This window comes from Adiantum capillus-veneris, chromosome 22 (assembly GCF_014529385.1).
Source record: "Adiantum capillus-veneris isolate H3 chromosome 22, ASM1452938v2, whole genome shotgun sequence".
Classification (NCBI taxonomy): Eukaryota; Viridiplantae; Streptophyta; class Polypodiopsida; order Polypodiales; family Pteridaceae; genus Adiantum; species Adiantum capillus-veneris.
This window is the reverse complement of record NC_140952.1, coordinates 68,143,954-68,161,638: the sequence shown is the minus strand read 5'-3', so window position 1 is coordinate 68,161,638 and position 17,685 is coordinate 68,143,954. Positions and strand designations below refer to the sequence as shown.

At 44.5% G+C, this 17,685-nt stretch overlaps 1 protein-coding gene across 1 annotated transcript; it reads left to right on the top strand.

Annotated features, from left to right (window-relative positions):
* The first annotated feature begins 13,794 nt into the window (after window positions 1–13,794).
* Window positions 13,795–17,308, top strand: LOC147429534 (gallate 1-beta-glucosyltransferase-like). The gene is made up of 3 exons (XM_086495787.1): window positions 13,795–14,172; window positions 15,651–15,846; window positions 16,198–17,308. Exons 1-3 carry the CDS (start codon window positions 13,864–13,866, stop codon window positions 17,097–17,099), a joined length of 1,407 nt encoding a protein of 468 aa, XP_086351913.1. The 5' UTR covers window positions 13,795–13,863; the 3' UTR covers window positions 17,100–17,308.
* Window positions 17,309–17,685: the final 377 nt, after the last annotated feature.

Here is a 17,685-nt window from a genome sequence, read left to right as displayed (position 1 = left end):
AAAGATGTGGAGAAACAAGATCATAGCAACCGGGGTAAGGGCAAGACCACCCAAAGCTATCGCTTTTCATCCACCGCTCAGCAAAGAACGGCCACCCCAGTAATGCAGAAGATTGTGATGTCTCCAACTCTTAGGTCAAAAGATGAGGGCTGGTAACAAGTATCTCATATTTCATGTAAACGGTTCAAAGCGCAGGCTAGGGCCTTGGGACAAATCAAAGGTCTCCCGCCGGATTTCCCAAAGCCTCCTTTCCTATATGACAACATATTTGAAGTTTAGGGGAAGACGAATCAAGAGGACCTTTTCACTTCCAAGCCGGATACCATGCAGGTTCCAGGAGAAAAGGAGCCAATGGAAGAGGACAACCTGAATGGGAACTATGTTGAAGAGTTCCTGGAGGCAGAATAACTTGTCCCCCTTTCCCAATGATGGATACTCTCTCTATTCAATCTTGGAACGTGAAGGGATTAAAAACCCGGAAGAAGGGCACTCTCTTCTGGGAGGAAGTGAAGAAAGAGAAGGCAGTCAATTGCTGGGCCATCCAAGAGCACCATCTAGATGCTCGTAGCATGAGAAAACAGGCTGTTATAAAAAAACTTATCTTTTATGGGAAAGAAAGTGACGGTTTTAGTGGTGTCTTGTTCATTGCTGACAGAGATTTGGAGCCAAAGATGGTTCTAAACCACTCCTCCGGATGAGTCCTTGGTGTTTGAATTAGACGGGACAATCAACCTATCACCATAGTAAATGTTTACGGTGTCATGCAGCTCCGCTCCCATGCTAAGAAAGATACCAGAAAAATGCACGTCAAGCTTATTTGAAGCTTACTTGATTAATGGTCAGTGATCAGGGCTTGTAACAGGCCAAGTTTACTGATTAATGTATGCCAGATGTAGCTTTAAAGGGCCAATTGATGCCTTAATGATGCCAAAAATGAGTATTCTTGAAGTGAGCACATATGTGAGTTTATGATCCATAATTGTAGTGCTTGAAGTGCTCTAGCGGCCTGTCTTTACGGCTTGTCGATTGGAGCTACAGTGAAGAAGTTATGGCAGTTTGAAGTTTGAGTTGATTGCAGATCCGTACCGGATTGGGCAACTGCAGCTGAGGCGACAGAAATAAAATGAATGCACGGGCCTGAAGTGCTCACTTTGTGGAGCGCGTCGGTCTTTTCAGATCATTGATCGGAGTCCCGGTCGCCAAGATATTGGCCGATGAAGATTCATCGGGGGCCGGCTCCGTACCAGTTCAGTCTGCTCGATCGGTGTGCCATTTTGGAATTTTGAGCTTCATCCAGGTTTGATATGCGGGAGCAACAAGTGCTTTAGGGGTATCATGTTCGAAATGACGTCTCTAGGAATCCAATGATTGCGGGGAATGCCCAACACGACTGCGACAAGAAGCTGGTTTTTAAACTCTCCGAATGCAGTTACTTATACTTGCAACTTGGGGACACGTGGCGCTTTTCAGGACCTTGTTACGGGCAACAAAAATTCACGATGATATTGTTAGTCAAGGACTATGAAAAGATGTCATGCGAGGCAATGCCTTGGGTGACATGTAACCTAATCTAGTGCCCGTACAGGAGCATATTGAGTCCCTGATGATCTCACTCGAGGTGCTTGGCGATGCTTTGGTTGATATGTAAGACAAATTTGGTGTCCCTTGAGGGGAACCGGCCACCCAAAAGGCTTAAGACCATCCATAAATTTGAAATGGCCGCCCGCCCGAAGGCCAAGGGCATGGCCACCCAATGGTTAAAAACCTAGTTGGGGTTTTGTGTGTGAAAGAAAAAGAAAGAAAGAGAGGATGGCGTGGACAGGCGATGGCCAGGGGCGCAGAGGAAGGGAAATGAGCTCGCGGTGGCGATAGGGATGCTCCGACGGCGACGCGCAAGAAACGAAGACTGAGCAGCAGCCCATGGCGAACCCTTTCGGTGCCAGTCCCGTCTAATTCTGCACTCGTCGAAATATCGCCCTGCCACATCATAGGTTCGATTCCCGCGCCACGTCAGTGACGCCCGACGCCACTGCTTAAGAGAGGGTACACACTATTATTAGGGGGGAGGCTCTTTTGCATGCGTGTTGGCAAGAAAACGAGGAGAAGAGGAGGCATAACAAAAAAAGGTCTATCAACGAGTGCAGCAAGAGAAGAAGGGAGTCTAAGGGCAATGCGGGGAAGAGCTCCATCTTTCTCGCTCTCGTCCTCGAGGCAAGCAATCTTTCCTCTTTCCCTCTCGAGCTTGAACATACAAAGCAAGGCGAAGAAGAGCTTACAGAGCTTAAGGAAGGAGACTACGAGGGAAGGAAGAAGAAGGGAAGGGAGCCTCAAAGCAATAGGAAATCTCTCTCACTCTCTCTCGCTCTCATCCTTGACTAATAAAACAAGCAAGGCTACTTGATTAGTAAAGGAAGAAGGAACTCTCTCACTCGAGAGTAAGCAGACCTCAGCTAGCAAGCCGGCAAGGGAAGATTTGAAGCAGGATACGTCTATCTCTCTCTCGTGCTGTGATGCAAAATCAAGGGGCTCTTTCTCAGCATAAACAAAGGAATGGACCTAATTAAAGAAGCGGAAGGAAAGCACAAGGCATGCCCAACAAGGGTTAAGGAAATCGGAGCAATTGAGGAGAAGGAAGCTGCGAAATAACTGACAGATTTAAAGCTTGCTGAATCTAAGGGTAACCGAAGCAAATGAAGCAACATGAGGGAATTTCCATCACCGTCATCCATTAGAGATTGAATTAGCATTTTCTTAAGTTCGGTGTCATTAACGTCCCGATTAATCCTGTAAAGCGGGAGCTTAAACTCCTGGTTAGCAAATGATCCAAGTGACGGCGCTGTTAACAGCCCGCCTTGGCTAAGGACTAAATTATACTCAAAATAATATTCAATTAATTGATGATTGCGGTGATTGCCAGAGATATCAGTTGTTCTTGTTCTCTCTCTTTGACACCTCCCACAGCCAGAGGCCCGACGCCTGCCCGGCTCACGTAGTGAACACATATCCCCCGACAACGGCCCTTGCAACGCAAAGGATAGAGCTAAATTGTGGATGCAGCTCGGGGATACTCCGATCAAAGGGGAGTGGATGATGGTTGGAGATTTCAATATGGTTGAGAAAAGCAAGGACAGAACAGGGTCCGCCAGTATAGTGGTTGGCTTAGAAAAGTCTAAATGGTTGAGCTTATGTGAGAAGTGGGCTATGATTGACTTGTGGGAAGTGGGCCCATGGAACAACATGCCTGGATTCACCTACACAAACCTTCAGTATGCCCGCACTGCCTCCCGGCTAGACAGATGCTACTGCTCTCCTCAAGCTCACTGGATCTCATCTACGTTAGAGATGAAGGGCGATGGCTTGAAGCTAAACCTCACCTGGCCAACGAACAACTGGAGGAAATTAAGAAGGCGAGATTGCTCTCTAGGGAAACATTCCTTCAATCCGAGCCTTCTAACCAAGCAAATTTTTTTAGGGCTGAAAGTGAGGAAGAGTCGAGGCTACGTGCAAGTTCTCAGAGAATACAATTCAAAACCAAAATGAGATGGCTGAACTTATGCTCAATTATCTCAGCCACATTATCGGCCAACCAGAGACCCAATCTCAAGAAGTGGAAGAAGCCCGACCGTCTTTACTTGGGAGTGTTGAAAAGAAGGTTCCCTAAGAGGAAGCCAACCGCATGGAAAAGGCCTTCTCTGAGGAGGAATGCTCAGTGGCACTAAAAGCTCTTGGCAATGAAAAGTCCCCCGGTTAGGATGGACTCACGGCTGAATTCTTCAGGGAATTTTGGGATGATCTCAAGGGTCCAGTCATATGGATGGCTAATCAAGATGTTTCCAAAGAGTCATTGGATGCAAGTGCTAAGAGAGGGCTTATCAAGCCCATCCCCAAGCAGATCTGTTGCTCTCAACTTAAACATTGGTGTCCCATTATGATGATGTCAGTAGCATACAAAATTATTGCCAAGGCGATAGCTTTCAGACTTGCCCCCTCCTGAGTCGGATCATCTCTCCCCATCAACACGGTTTTATTAAAGGGAGATCTATATATGGCAATATCTTGGCAGCAATGGTAGGAATAGAGTATGCATCCTTCTCCAAGCAAGAGTGTGTCTTGCTGCAGGTGGACCTTGACAAAGCCTATGATAGAATAGAATGGTCCTATATAGAAGAAGTCATGGGAGATCTGGGCTTTGGGCCTCACCTTTGTCGCCTCATACGCACACTAGGCGTTGGCAGCCAATCAAAGCTCATGTTTAATGACAGAATTGTGGCCTCTTTTGAGTTTAAAAGGTCTATTAAGCAAAGATGTCCCCTATCCCCCTTTATTTTCGCAATCAAGTTGCATCCTCTCATTACAATGCTCGAAGCCACTGCTGCGCGGGGAGAGATTCAAGGTCTGGCATTATTGGGCAACGACCAGCTACTGGCCAAAATGTTTGCAGATGATTCGCTCCTATTCTTGAAGGCGTGCCCTCAAGTTGTCAGGAGAGCTCTGGAGATTGTGCAAACATTTGCTGTGGCCTCGGGATCCAAGTGCAATATAGAGAAGTCAAGGCTCATCTCCCTGTCGGAGAACGACTCTTTTGACCCTACAGTCTGGACATGAGAGAAGGGAATGTATTCAGACACCTGGGAGCCCCCATAGGGGTGGATGTAACATACAGGCAAAGATTTCAATAGGTCCTTGAAAAAATAAGCTAAAAAATGAGAAGATGGGAGTTTGTTCTCCTCCCCTTCCAAAGCCGGATTAGAGTGATTAATGCTTTTATGATCCCGTAGATTGCTTTCCTCAACCCCGTGCTCAAATTGGCTAAGTGTAACTGGAAAGAATTCTTAAAACCAGTGAAAATGCTTCTTTGGAAGAACAACACGAAAACCTCCCGGCCATGGCAGTGGGCTAGATGAAAGGTAGTTGCTTGACCGGTACACCAAGGAGGGCTCGGTATTCTTAACCCTGTATCCCATGCTGAGGCCCTTTGTGCCAAACTTATGGTCTCATTGGCTAAACATGACCAAGCTTGGGCTATCATGACCAAGGAAATGCTTGATGCAGTAAAAATGGGATTCGAAAGGGGGAAAGTGGAAGGGGGTTGTGATGCACGATAAACTTCTCGCCCCGAAGTGGTCTTATCTTAGATCTGGTGGACTCTCAAGGGAGCTCATGAGGAAGTGCAAAAGAGGAGCTGAGGTTTTGGAATGGGGGGAAGCAACCAGATACTTTAAGAACTCCATTTTGCACTGGTCCCCTTGGCTTTCTAAAATATTGGGGCCGCCACAAAGCCCCTATTGGATAGAAATGGCCAGGAATGTGAATAATAAGGGGCTCATTCGACTAGAGCAATTCTGGGATGGCAACAGGAAGTGCTGGAAAACTATTGACTCTTTAGCCATCCAATTTCAATTGAACGGCTTTGAGATCTTACTAGTCTATAGGGTGATGAAAGAACTTGATAAGGGTGATGCCAACTTGTGAATCCAACTTTGAATGGGATGCTTGGAGATGGCCTGGGAGTAGCCTCTTTGGAAACCACATTCTAAAGGCATTTACCATGCATTAATGCACGAGGCTAATTGATGTAGCCCCCTCAACAAATTATGGAAGAGGCACTAGACGGAAAAACGATGGGAGGGAATCATGGAGAACATCTGGAAGCCAAGGTGGCCTCAATATATGAAGATATTTCTGTGGAAAATGATGTGGGGTGCTCTGCGACGGGCGTAAAGATACAAGAAAGAGGAATCAGGTCTGATCATTCCTCGGGGTGCAGAATAGCTAGTGAAGACCTAGCCCACCTTTTCATGGGATGCCAGGCAATTAGTGGCATGGCTGGGAAAATATGCAAGTGGATTCAAAGGACATGGAAAATTAAGTTCTTCAAGACTAATCTGTTCTTTGGTAGTAACAATTTGGGAAGTCCTGCTCTTCTTGTCTGCACTCAAATAATCAGGTACTACTTCTTTCACCATACTTGGCAAGCAAAGAACCGCCGCGTGTTTGAGGGGGATCTGGCTATGGCAAGCTTTTGTGAAATCATGCAAGAGAGCATAGTGACGATCCACAGGATCGGAGGCAAACAAGCCTCAGAGGACTGGTCTACAACAATACATGTCATGATGACATCTTGTAATAAGTAAAGTCTAGAAGTAGTTGTGGTTTCTCTGTCAAGCAAAAAACTTGTAATCCTTTGACCCTCAAGGCTCGGTCTGAGCTCGAGGTTGGTGTACATGTCTGATGTTCTTAATACTATCCACTCACAATTGTGAGTTTTGCAAAAAAAAAAAACACTACATTAGTATTTGGCTCCATCATCTCCCTACACTTTTTCTTTCTTTGAAAACTATAGCATTGAGAGAGAGAGAGTTGACGTGCCATTCGTTGAGGTGTTGAAGCGTTGCAAGAAGGCCTTCCACATTTGCATTGCAATACTGAAGTGCAACGAGATCAATGATTCAACAATAGGAGTCTAATTATTTTTTGTGGATGTCTTGCACGCATTGTGTGTGTGTGTGTGTGTGTGTGTGTGTGTGTGTGTGAGAGAGAGAGAGAGAGAGAGAGAGAGAGGGAGGGAGAGAGAATGTGACGTTATTGATTGCAAGATTTTGTGTGTGCTAAGAAATAGAGAATGGTCCATGTGATTCATCATGTGTGTGTGTGTGTGTGTGTGAGAGAGAGAGAGAGAGAGAGAGAGAGAGAGAGAGAGAGAGAGAGATAGATAGATAGATTTTATTATCGTCCTCGGAGGTCAAATATGACCTATGGGACCAAAGTTACATGTGATGTAGTATGTGTATGGCTGATGAGTGACTCTCGATGCTCCAAAATTGTAGTGATGAGAGTCGCAATGGAGAGCCCACACTTTGGCTGGGAGAGGAAAGTGTGTAGGTCTAAGTTATGGCTGAAAATGTGAGAGAAGCAAGTTCGGATGTGATCAAAAGCTGAGCACTCTAGTAGTGTGTGGTACTCAGACTCTCGAACTTGCAGTGAGCATAATGTGCACAATCGATTTGACTCTTCTCCATTGCCCCAACGCCCTATCTCGCATCGAAGGAAATGGGAGCTAAGCCGAATTGCTGCAATAGTGCGTATCGCGGACAAGGGAATAGGCTCAAGCATGTAAGTTTGAGTACGGTTTCCTCTCTCAGCGCAGAACATGGTTTTGTAGTTGGGGGCAATATAGGTGGTGTAATGTATGAAGCGTGACCCACCGGATTTCTCCCAAGCCGTAATACATTGGCGTTGTAGAAAAGCTTCATTCACTTGAGAGTCAATTGAAGCATCATGTAGCAAGTGTAATGCATCCCATCTCCCAAACCACTTCTTTATGTCTTCCATCCATCCCGTGCTCAAGATATTGCTTTTATGTGTCTTTTGAACTTTTTTGCTTGCTTCCCATGCAATTGTAGGAAGTCGATGTTAGGGGTTTTGACGCATCTTTATCATGTACTCCACAACCCTTTCCATGCCCATAACCTCAATTGGAAGAGATCCCGACTCAAGAAGTAGGAGCATATATGGTGTTTGTGTCTTAACTTGGAGAAAGTTTGTAAGAAAACGCTTTTGAACATTCTCAAACTCTTTCCAAGTAGACTTTGAGATGCTCCCGCCCCACACTTCAACTCCATAAAGAAGAACCGGTGTCACCAATGCATCAAAAAGATACTTCTTGAGAACCCAACACTTGATGTTTCCCGCATTACACATGTTCTCAAATGCATAATATGCTCTCTTTCCCGCTTCCAAACGACGCATAGCACATTCATGCCACTTGTGATTGGATGGAACCTCAAGGCCAAGGTACTTAAAGCTCTCAACAACTTCAAGCATCTCGTTGTTGTACACAATGCATGGCTTCTCCTTATGGTTGGTTTTCACAAGCATAACCTTTGTTTTGGATTCATTTACAATCAGCCCACTATGCAAGCAAAAGTTCTCAAGGACAACCATAAGCTTTTGTGCATCTTCTAAAGTGTGTGCTAGAAGCACTACATCATCCGCATACAACAAAAGCATGATTACCGCATTGCAAATAGTGACCTCTTCAATGCCTTCTTCTTGCATAAAGTCAAGTACCATTTGTTCCAATTGATCAATGCACAGACCAAAGAGAGTTGGTGACAATGGACATCCTTGTTTAACCCCAATAGTGCTTACAAAAATTTCTGAAATTTCTCTTCCCATGCGCAATTGACAAATCACCTTCTCATAGATTCGAGAAACCGCAAGCATAAACTCACTTGGCACTTGGAGTTCTTCCATCCTTCTCCACAAATTGTTACGTATGTGTGTCAAAGAGATAAACACACACACACACATCACTATGCCACTAGCAACTAGACAAAGAAAGAGAAAGAATGAGGTGGGTCACCAAGACCTTGACTAGGGTAGTTGACCCCGGAGTGTAGTACCAACCAAAACCTATCTTGTTTCAACCAATAGAGGGTCATGAAAAGCATGTCTATTGGCAAGTCATGGTTTTGATAGCATGGCGCAACAAAATCAAACTCGTAGATTGTTGTTGGTTGATTAGCAAGAAGATATGGGTACTTTGAATTTACTAGAAGTTGTGTGAAGAATGAGTCACTCGCAACCATTTGACAAAAAGTACTCCATGTGCTCATTACGAGCGCGCGCGTGAGAGAGAGAGAGAGAGAGAGAGAGATAGAGAGATAGTTCTATTATCGTCCTGGGAGGTCAAATATGACCTATGGGACCAAATGAACATGTCACGTGGTGTGAGTGGAGTTCATAAGTGACTCTCGATGCTCAAAAATGGCTGAAATGAGCGTCGCAATAGAGAGTCCACATCGTGGTTGGGAGAGGAAGGTATGTAGGGAGAGCTCATGGCTGAATATATGGGGAAAAGAGGACCTAATGTGGTCAAAAGCTGAGCACTCAAGTAGTGTGTGGTACTCACTCTCTCGCACTTGACGAGGGCATAAGGTGCAAAGTCGATGACACTCCTCGCCAGTGCCCCAACGTCCTGTCTCGCAGCGTAGAGAATGGGAGCTAAGACGAATGGAGGCAATGGTGCGGATCGCACTCAACGGGATGGGCTCAAGGATGTAGGAATGGGTTCGGTTACCTCGTTCCGAGAAGAAGAGAGATTTGTAGTTTGGGGCAACGTGTGTGGTGTAATGGCTGAAGCGAGAACCTCCAGATTTCTCCCAAGCCATGATACATTGGCGTTGTAAGAAGGCCTCATTAACTTGGGAGTCGATCGACGCATCCTTGACCAAGTGACATGCATCCCATCTTCCAAACCATTTCTTGATATCAAGCATCCACCCCGAACTTAGTATTTTGCTCTTGCATGTCTTTTGAACCTTTTGACTTGCTTCATATGCGATTCTAGGAAGTCGATGCAAAGGGCTATGTTGTGTCTTACGCATGTACTCCACAACCCTTTCCATGCCCAAGACCTCAATGGGAAGCGATCCGGACTCAAGAAGTAAGAGCATGTAGGGTGTTTGTGTCTTGACTTGGAGAAAGTTGGTGAGAAAACGCTTTTGGACATTCTCAAACTCTTTCCAAGTAGACTTCCCGATGCTTCCACCCCACACCTCCACTCCATAAAGAAGCACTGGTGTCACCAATGTGTCAAAGAGGTACTTTTTGAGAGCCCAACACTTGATCTCTCCTGCATTGCACATGTTCTCAAATGCATAATAAGCCCTCTTTCCGGCTTCCAAGCGACGCATTGCACAATCCTTCCATTTATGATTGGATGGAACCTCAAGACCAAGGTACTTGAAGTGATCTACCACTTCAAGTTTCTCATTGTTGTATACAATGCATGGATTTTCGTCATTGAGGGTCTTTACAAGCATAACCTTGGTTTTGGATCCATTCACGATCAGCCCGCTATGTAGGCAAAAGCGTTCCAAGACACTCATAAGCTTTTGTGCATCTTCTAAGGTATGTGCCAAGAGCACTACATCATCGGCATAAAGCAAAAGCATGATCACCGCATTTCCAATCTTAACCTCTTCTATGCCTTCTTGCTGCATAAAATCAAGAACCATGTATTCCAATTCATCAATGAGTAGCCCAAAGAGGGTTGGGGAAAGTGGGCATCCTTGTTTGACACCAATAGTGCTTGCAAAAAATTCTGAAATTCCATCTCCCATACGTAATCGACATATCACTTTTTGGTAGATGCGAAAGACTGCATGCATAAATTCTCTCGGCACTTGAAGGCTTTGCATACGTCTCCAAAGATTTCCTCGCGGTACCATGTCAAAAGCTTTCTTGAAATCCACAAAGCAACAATACAACTTTTTTCCTTTCAATCGAGACGCTTCCATAAGAACTCGAAGAGTGACAAGGTGATCAATAGTGCTATGATGCTTTCGAAAACCTGCTTGGCCAAGCGCACGTTTGCCATTCTTTTCAGCCCATTCACTTATCTTCATCTCCATGATACATCCAAATAACTTTGCCATCAAAGAACCAACCATTATAGTGCGATAGTTGTTCACATTGTTTACATCTCCTCCTTTGTGCAAAGGTTTGATCCAATTTGCACTCCAATCATGAGGCATGCCATACTGAAGTGCAAGGTTAAACATATCGCATATCCAATATCGTGTTTTCTTGCTTGTCCATTTAATCATTTCAGCCTTGACACCTTGAAGGTCACCTGCCTTGCGAGTAGCAAGTTTCTCAAGCGCGCGGCATACATCTTCAATGGTAAAGAAGGGAGACATAAATGGAAGGGAGCTACAACCCTCCATCTTATCAACATTGGGTTGCTCATAGAGGTTCTTACAATGCATATACATATCCTCAAGAGTCAAGTCACCAAAGCTCTCAACGCGCTTGCCTTTTAGATTTTGCCAAAACTTGCCACATGCATGTGCTTTCTCTTGTGCTAAAAGAAGTTGTTTTTCGACTTCCCACCTTCTCCTCTTCTTTTGAACAAGTGCTTTGTATGTGTGTGAACATTCCAAGTAAACTTCCTTGTCTTTGATTGCATCCAATCTTAGCAAGTGTTTTCGGGCTTGACTACATTCCATGTCAAACCATTTCTTCTTGGTGCTACCCTTCTTAGACCTTTTGCAAGACATGTGTTTCGCCGAAAAGCATTCCTTCGCACAAGAGAAAATTACTTCTTTGAAAACTTTCCACTTGCATTCTAATGTTGGGCTCCCTTGATGCTCTATCATGCTTAACATTTGGTCCACCATATCAGCATATATAAGTGCTCGTTTGAAGTCTAGACGTAGGTACAAATGATTCACATCATGATTGGAGGCTACATGCTCGGGCCGTTTACCACACTTGAGGTCAATACATAACATCCTATGATCCGATTCCGGATTCCATTCACCAAGTGTAAAGCTTTGTATGCATTCTAGAGTGGCTTCTGAGAACAACATATAGTCAATCACGCTAGCACCATTGTGCTTTCTACATGTAAAGTCATTGGTGCCTTGCCATAGAGATACACCATTTGCAATGAGCATTCCGGTACTATTGCACATATGTAGAAGTGACTTTCCATAGTGATCCACTTCTTTTGCATCATTAGAACTTCGATTATACATGTATGAGTCATCCACTCTTCTTGATACATGCGGCATGTCAACTTGTTGTGTGTCGTGTTGTAACATATTTGTGCGAGCATTCATGTCTCCAAAAACAATGACTTCACCTTGATCCTTGTAATAAGCAATGTCTTCCTCTAGTTCAACAAAGGGCTGATCTCTATCCATATTCAAGCGAGCATAAAAGTTGGAGTCATAGTGAGGAATGTAGCAGCCGGCCACAAACATGACTTGACCATTTGGTGGGCTGATTTTCAGCCATAAGTAGCGTTTATACTTATCTTCTTTGACAATGGAAACATCTTTCAAACCCTTTTTGGTCATACATGCTATGCCTCCTTGGCCTCTTCGTTGCTTTGCATTTTTGGCCCACATCAAAGAATGTACATCGTATTTGTCAAATCCAAGAATTCGTTGCGCATCATGCTCCCATGTTTCGACAAGAAGTATCACATCGGAGTCATTGGTAAGCTCATCAATGCCAATTCCCGCATTCCATGGATACCCGTTACAATTCCAAAAGCTTATTCGTAAGCGTGAGTTGGTCTCATAGATCATGTGTCCCTATTTGTTGGGTGGACTTGCATCCTCCTCAAGTGCCTTTTCTTCTTGAGATGATACCTTAACCTTCTTGCTTCTTTCCTCGTATGCTTTGCGACGTACATTTTGTTGCATAAGAGTGCGATCCTCATATACATTACAACCCGTTCCTTTGAGGTAGATCCAACCATTGTCAAGGATGATCTTTCTCTTTACCTCATCAGCCATGGTACATACAATAGGTCTTTCTCCCGAGCGAGGGACTCCTTGTTTTCCAACTCGATGTGCACCATAAGCCATGATTCCTGACATGCCAAAGTGTGTAGCAAAAAACTCTTCAATAGCAACCGCAAGAGATTGGGGTGTTTCCATGCTTTCCTCCTTGATTCCACGAATGACGATGTTCTTTGAGCGTTTTTGTCGTTCTTGCAATTCTTGAGTGTCCACATTCTCTACATTCTTTGCTTGGACAACGGCTTGCGTGATAGGAGATGTAGAAACCACATTATCCTTACATATATCAGCCCATGATTTGGATGCATTTCTCATCTCACATACATCATGTCGTATTGTATCTATCGTTTCCTCTTTCAATACATGATCACTCTCAACTTTGCTCAAGCGCTCTTTCACTACATTCATGTCCACAAGAGAGCGTTTACATTCTTGAACTTCATTCTCAAGATGCATCAAGCGCGTTGTTTGCATTTCAAGAACCTTCTTGAGGTGCTCATTCTCCACAACGAGAACTCTTAAAGTACCATTCTCCATTGCAAGTGCGCGCAACTCTTCACCTTGCTTGTTGACGGTTTCTTGTAACGAGATCAAGTAAGCCATGATCATTGCTTCCGTTGTTGTAGACGATGTGGTTGGATTAGCATCCAAATTCCTTGGAGATTTTGCATCATTCTCCATGGCGAGTGTGGCTTTTCCACCCTTGCGAGTTTTGTCTGACATTGCCTTCAAGTCGGCAACAAAAACGCAAAGTTTTGACAGTTTTTTCAGTTCTGAGATGCTGTTACAGCAAAGCCTTCCATTACACAGAAAAATTCTGTCTTTACATCAATGCGTAGAGGGCTTCGTGCTCTTCGATTGAGGCTATAGATCACCTAAATCGGAGTTCGGATGAGCAAGTTATGGTCAAAAGAGTGAACTGCTGTCTACTAGGTCAAAAAACGGCTGTGTGTGTGTGTGTGTGTGTGAGAGAGAGAGAGAGAGAGAGAGAGTCAGAGAGAGAGAGAGAGAGAGAGAGAGAGAGCTATTCAGTCCTTAAATCAAAAGAATTAAAAAAGGGAGAAAAGGTGAAAAAAGAGATAGCAGAGATCTACTAGATGAATTTTGATCTCAAGATCTAATATGAGAGAGAAAGAGAAAAGGCAGCTATGCTAGAGAGATTCCAAGGACTATAGTTTAATTTTCTTCACATGTGGATGAAAACACACACACACACACACACACACACACACATTAAGACATATAATGTGTGTGTGTGTGTGTGAGAGAGAGAGAGAGAGAGAGAGAGAGAGAGATGTCTTCGCGTGTGTGTGTGTGAGAGGAGAGAGAGCGCGCACACACACCTACCTATATATGTCTTCATGTGTGTGTGTGTGAGAGAGAGAGAGAAAGAAATCTCTAATTTCCAAGATTTTCTTGGCCGCAGCAACGGGAGGGTCACATACTAGTTTGCCTACAAAACTCCCACTCACTCCCTCTCTCCCTCACACAAAACTCCCACTCACTCCCACTCACTCCCTCTCCCCAGTGTCCGGCATCCGAAATGGAGACGCATGAGAGAGCAGGTTTACACGTGCTGGTCCTTCCATTCCCTGCGCAGGGCCGTATCACTCCCATGCTCAGCTTCTCCCACCTGCTCGCAGCTCGCGGCATCGTCGTCACCTTCCTCAACACAGACAAGGCACACGCGCGCTTGCAGTTTCCTCAAGCAGAAGGAGAAGAGCAGAAGAGGAGCATAGGCATCCGATTCGAGGTCATGCCTGATGGGTCGCAGGAAGCATTGCCTGGTTCTCAGCATTCGTTTCAAGTCAGTAGCATGCTGGCCATCCTTAAGGGCATGGAGTCGCACCAGGTATTTTATTAGGTATGAGAGAGAGAGAGAGAGAGAGAGAGAGAGAGAGGAACGTACGCTTCCCATCGAAAACACACCCACATCTCTGATCGCTCTCTCACACATTAAGTAAAATCATGTTTCAAGGAAGCTGACGAATCAGCCTCCCAGCTGGCCATCCTGGCCTTTGGGAGGGCCATTCCAGCAGGTCAGGCGGCGTAAGCTGGGAGCCTGCTACTGTGAATGGCCCTACCAAGGGCCGTTCACAACCATCATGGTCGTGGGGAGGACACGTGTATAGTTGGCACGATTTGATGTGATGTGAGGTTGAAGCAGAAGCTGACCCATCAGCAGTGGGAATGCATGATGAAGGAGACCATGACCTGTCAGCACGAGGAATGCAGCATATTATGACCTGTCAGAACTTGGAATGTGATTCCTGACTTCCCAATGATTGGATGCCCACATCATCGTCTGCAGAACTAAGTACAGCAGATCTGCAGGTCAACTATGACCTGCTAGGTCAGAATGTGTCTGACCCACGACCATGACGGATGTTGGGGAGGGTTGCCTCAACCAACCGAATGCGCTCCCTGACCAACAGAATGGGCTCCTGAATGCCCATTCTATACTCCGTCATGGTTGGGGGTCACTGGAGGATGAACCCCCACCATATAATGAGAGATCATTCTTCTTATGAATAGAAATCTCCTTGACTCGTACATTGCTATCAATAGAGAGCTGCAATTTGGTTGGAGAATGGCCCTGTACTGTACGCTGATGGATGATTGGGTAATTTGAGCATTACCTCCATCTCCCCATTCCCACTTGAAAACTGGCTCACAGCTCCCGCCACTCGTCAGAGTTCCTCCTGGGAATGGCTTCCCAGAGGCTATTGTCAGCAAGCTATTGATGGGTAAATTTTTCTTCCTAGCTGCTGATATTGTGTCCATTCCAGCAGTGTCCGCTTTGAACCACCTACATTTATATACATGGATATTTGCTATTCACATTATAATATACATGCATGTAACCATTCTTCAAATCAGTGTGACCTATGTGCAAAGATTTTGCAACTTGTTTCTTTATTTCTACAACAAGAAAATTCCTGCAGGGTTCCCTGAGTGTTGATCCCTCCTCTTGGGCCTCTTAGAACTGTGCTTTTAGCAAATGGAAAAGTGACAGATGCATGAAATTTCCACCTTTTTTCAGCCTTCATAGTTGCTGAGCGGTTTGTTGTGAGGCTCATCTCCCCTAGAGGCTGATATTAAAGCTAAATATAGTATATTTGAGGCTCTACGCTAGAGGAAATCTGTCTAAGGTTTGATTCAATTTTCTTTGAGGAAGCTAATCAAGTTGGCACCTAGGGTACCCTTCCAGAAGTGTAAGAACCAATATCCAAGTCTCCTTAGGCACTAATGTGTGTGAAGAGCCTGTGTGTTTTTGGTTGCACTTTAGTGCGTTAGGCTCTTAGCTAAGGTGTACTCTTTTGCAAACAGGGCATGATAGAAGAGATGGTGGTGAGGTCAAGGGCTACACCACATCCCATCACATGTATCATCTCAGACTCTTTCTTCCCTTGGACATGTTCCCTTGCAACCAAGCTCGGGATTCAAAGAGTACTCTTTTGGACATCGAATGGAGCCTCTTTGGCTACTGCTGTTGAGCTAAAGAGTGGAAAATTGAAGGTTTCAGGTTAGTAACAACTTTGCAATTAGCTTCATGCAATTCTTGCTCTATGTAATAACTTGCTATAAGCTTCCTACAGTTTCTTTAATGTCTGTAAAAGGTTGCAATTTGATTCATGCATTTTTTATCTATGTGGGGAAAAGATCCCTTAGGTGGCCCACAAAACGCTACTATGACTCTTTCATGTGTTGCGTGAAGTTATCTAAGAGCTTGCCTTCGGAATGCTTAGCCCTTTGTTATGTGTATCACAATTGCCTTAGTCCTTTTTTACATTTGAGATATTTTCTGCGAGCTCTTTTGTTCTGTAAAAGCACGATTATAAAGCTTTAACAAATGCTTAGTTACTTGTTATCACAGATTTAGGTGATGATGAGATGACAGCTGGTGTTCCCATTGCACGATCAGAATATTTCTCTACATTGGCAATGCAGGAGCCAGAGCATGTGAAAATGTTCATGGAGAGGATGAATGGACTTGAAGATACAATATGCATCGTTGTGAACACATTTCAAGAGCTGGAGGGTCCTAGCCTGGAGGCATGTGCATCATGTGAAACAAAGGTGCATTATATTGGGCCAGTCGTGCCACGTGGTGATCATAAAGGAGCCTCAAGTGTTAGCTTTTACAAAGAAGAAAGTAGCTGCATTGAATGGCTAGATAAACAAGCCCCAAGATCTGTCCTCTATGTGTCCTTTGGCAGTATTGCATCATTAGCCCCACAAGAGCTTGAAGAGCTCGCCTTCGGAATTGAGCAGAGTAATCAAGCATTTTTATGGGTCCTCCGGGATAGCAACCAGAGCTTTCTTGAAGGATTTTTAGACCGCACATGTGACCGAGGCCTTGTGGTCAAGTGGGCCCCACAAATCAAAGTTTTGGGACATGTTGCTGTTGGTGCATTTCTAACACATTGTGGGTGGAACTCTGTTTTGGAGAGCATTAGCATGGGTGTTCCAATGTTGTGCTACCCGATGATGCATGACCAACGTCTAAATGCATTGCTAATAGCTAGAATTTGGAAGCTTGGGATTGGCCTCTCAAAGGAGGGACAAAATGGACTAATAACAAGAGAGGAGATTGAAAGTGGTGTTTTGAGTGTACTTTCTTCCGAGGAACTCCACCTAAATTTGTCCACATGGAAGGGTCTGGCACATGGTACTCTACAGCAAGGTGGTTCTTCATATCGTTCACTAGAACAATTCATTGATACTCTCAGAAGTTGTATATATCATAGCCCATCCTGCAAAGGCATGGCTAAATAATCAGCTGTAAGCTACCAAATTTTCCTTGCTGCCACTTCCATCGAGCTTATGATATTGATGTGATATGCCATACATTCTTGAATGTCAATAACGTACAAAACAAGCAGGCTGCCACCTCATAAAGAAGCTTTTTGCTTGCCTTGTTTTCTTACTGAGATGTCTCGACTTTCTTGCCCTTCCCATGGTCACCATTTATCAACTTGCCCTTAGATGATGTCATAGCTATTTGGGTGTGTACCAATACATGTCTTACTTCCTATTCATACATAGGTTTTGGTATCAAGAAGAGTTGGAGCAGGGAGAAATAGTTTCTCTGCATATGCAAGAATGAAGATTGCACCACGAAAGTGTCCCCCGCCCCAATCTTGTGAGAAAGGATAGTAAAGTTAACATGCAATGGTCTTTTGCACAAGAGACTTGTGCGTTTGAATGAAGGTGTGGATCACATCTTTGCGTGTAGGGAGTGCTCAATGAGCGTCATTCCTGATTTTGAGCACGTAGTGCTTTCATGGTTTTGTGATTAAGGAGGATCTATTTGAAAATTATGGGCTAAAAAAGCATGTAAGGGAAGCTTTCATCACAATTG

Excerpts from the sequence above, each read along its gene's own strand:
- LOC147429534 (XM_086495787.1), top strand. The coding sequence starts at position 13,864 with ATGGAGACGCATGAGAGAGCAGGTTTACACGTGCTGGTCCTTCCATTC. Across the intron at positions 14,173-15,650 it reads AGGGCATGGAGTCGCACCAG|GGCATGATAGAAGAGATGGT; the intron begins GTATTTTATTAG and ends TTTTGCAAACAG. Across the intron at positions 15,847-16,197 it reads TGGAAAATTGAAGGTTTCAG|ATTTAGGTGATGATGAGATG; the intron begins GTTAGTAACAAC and ends TTGTTATCACAG.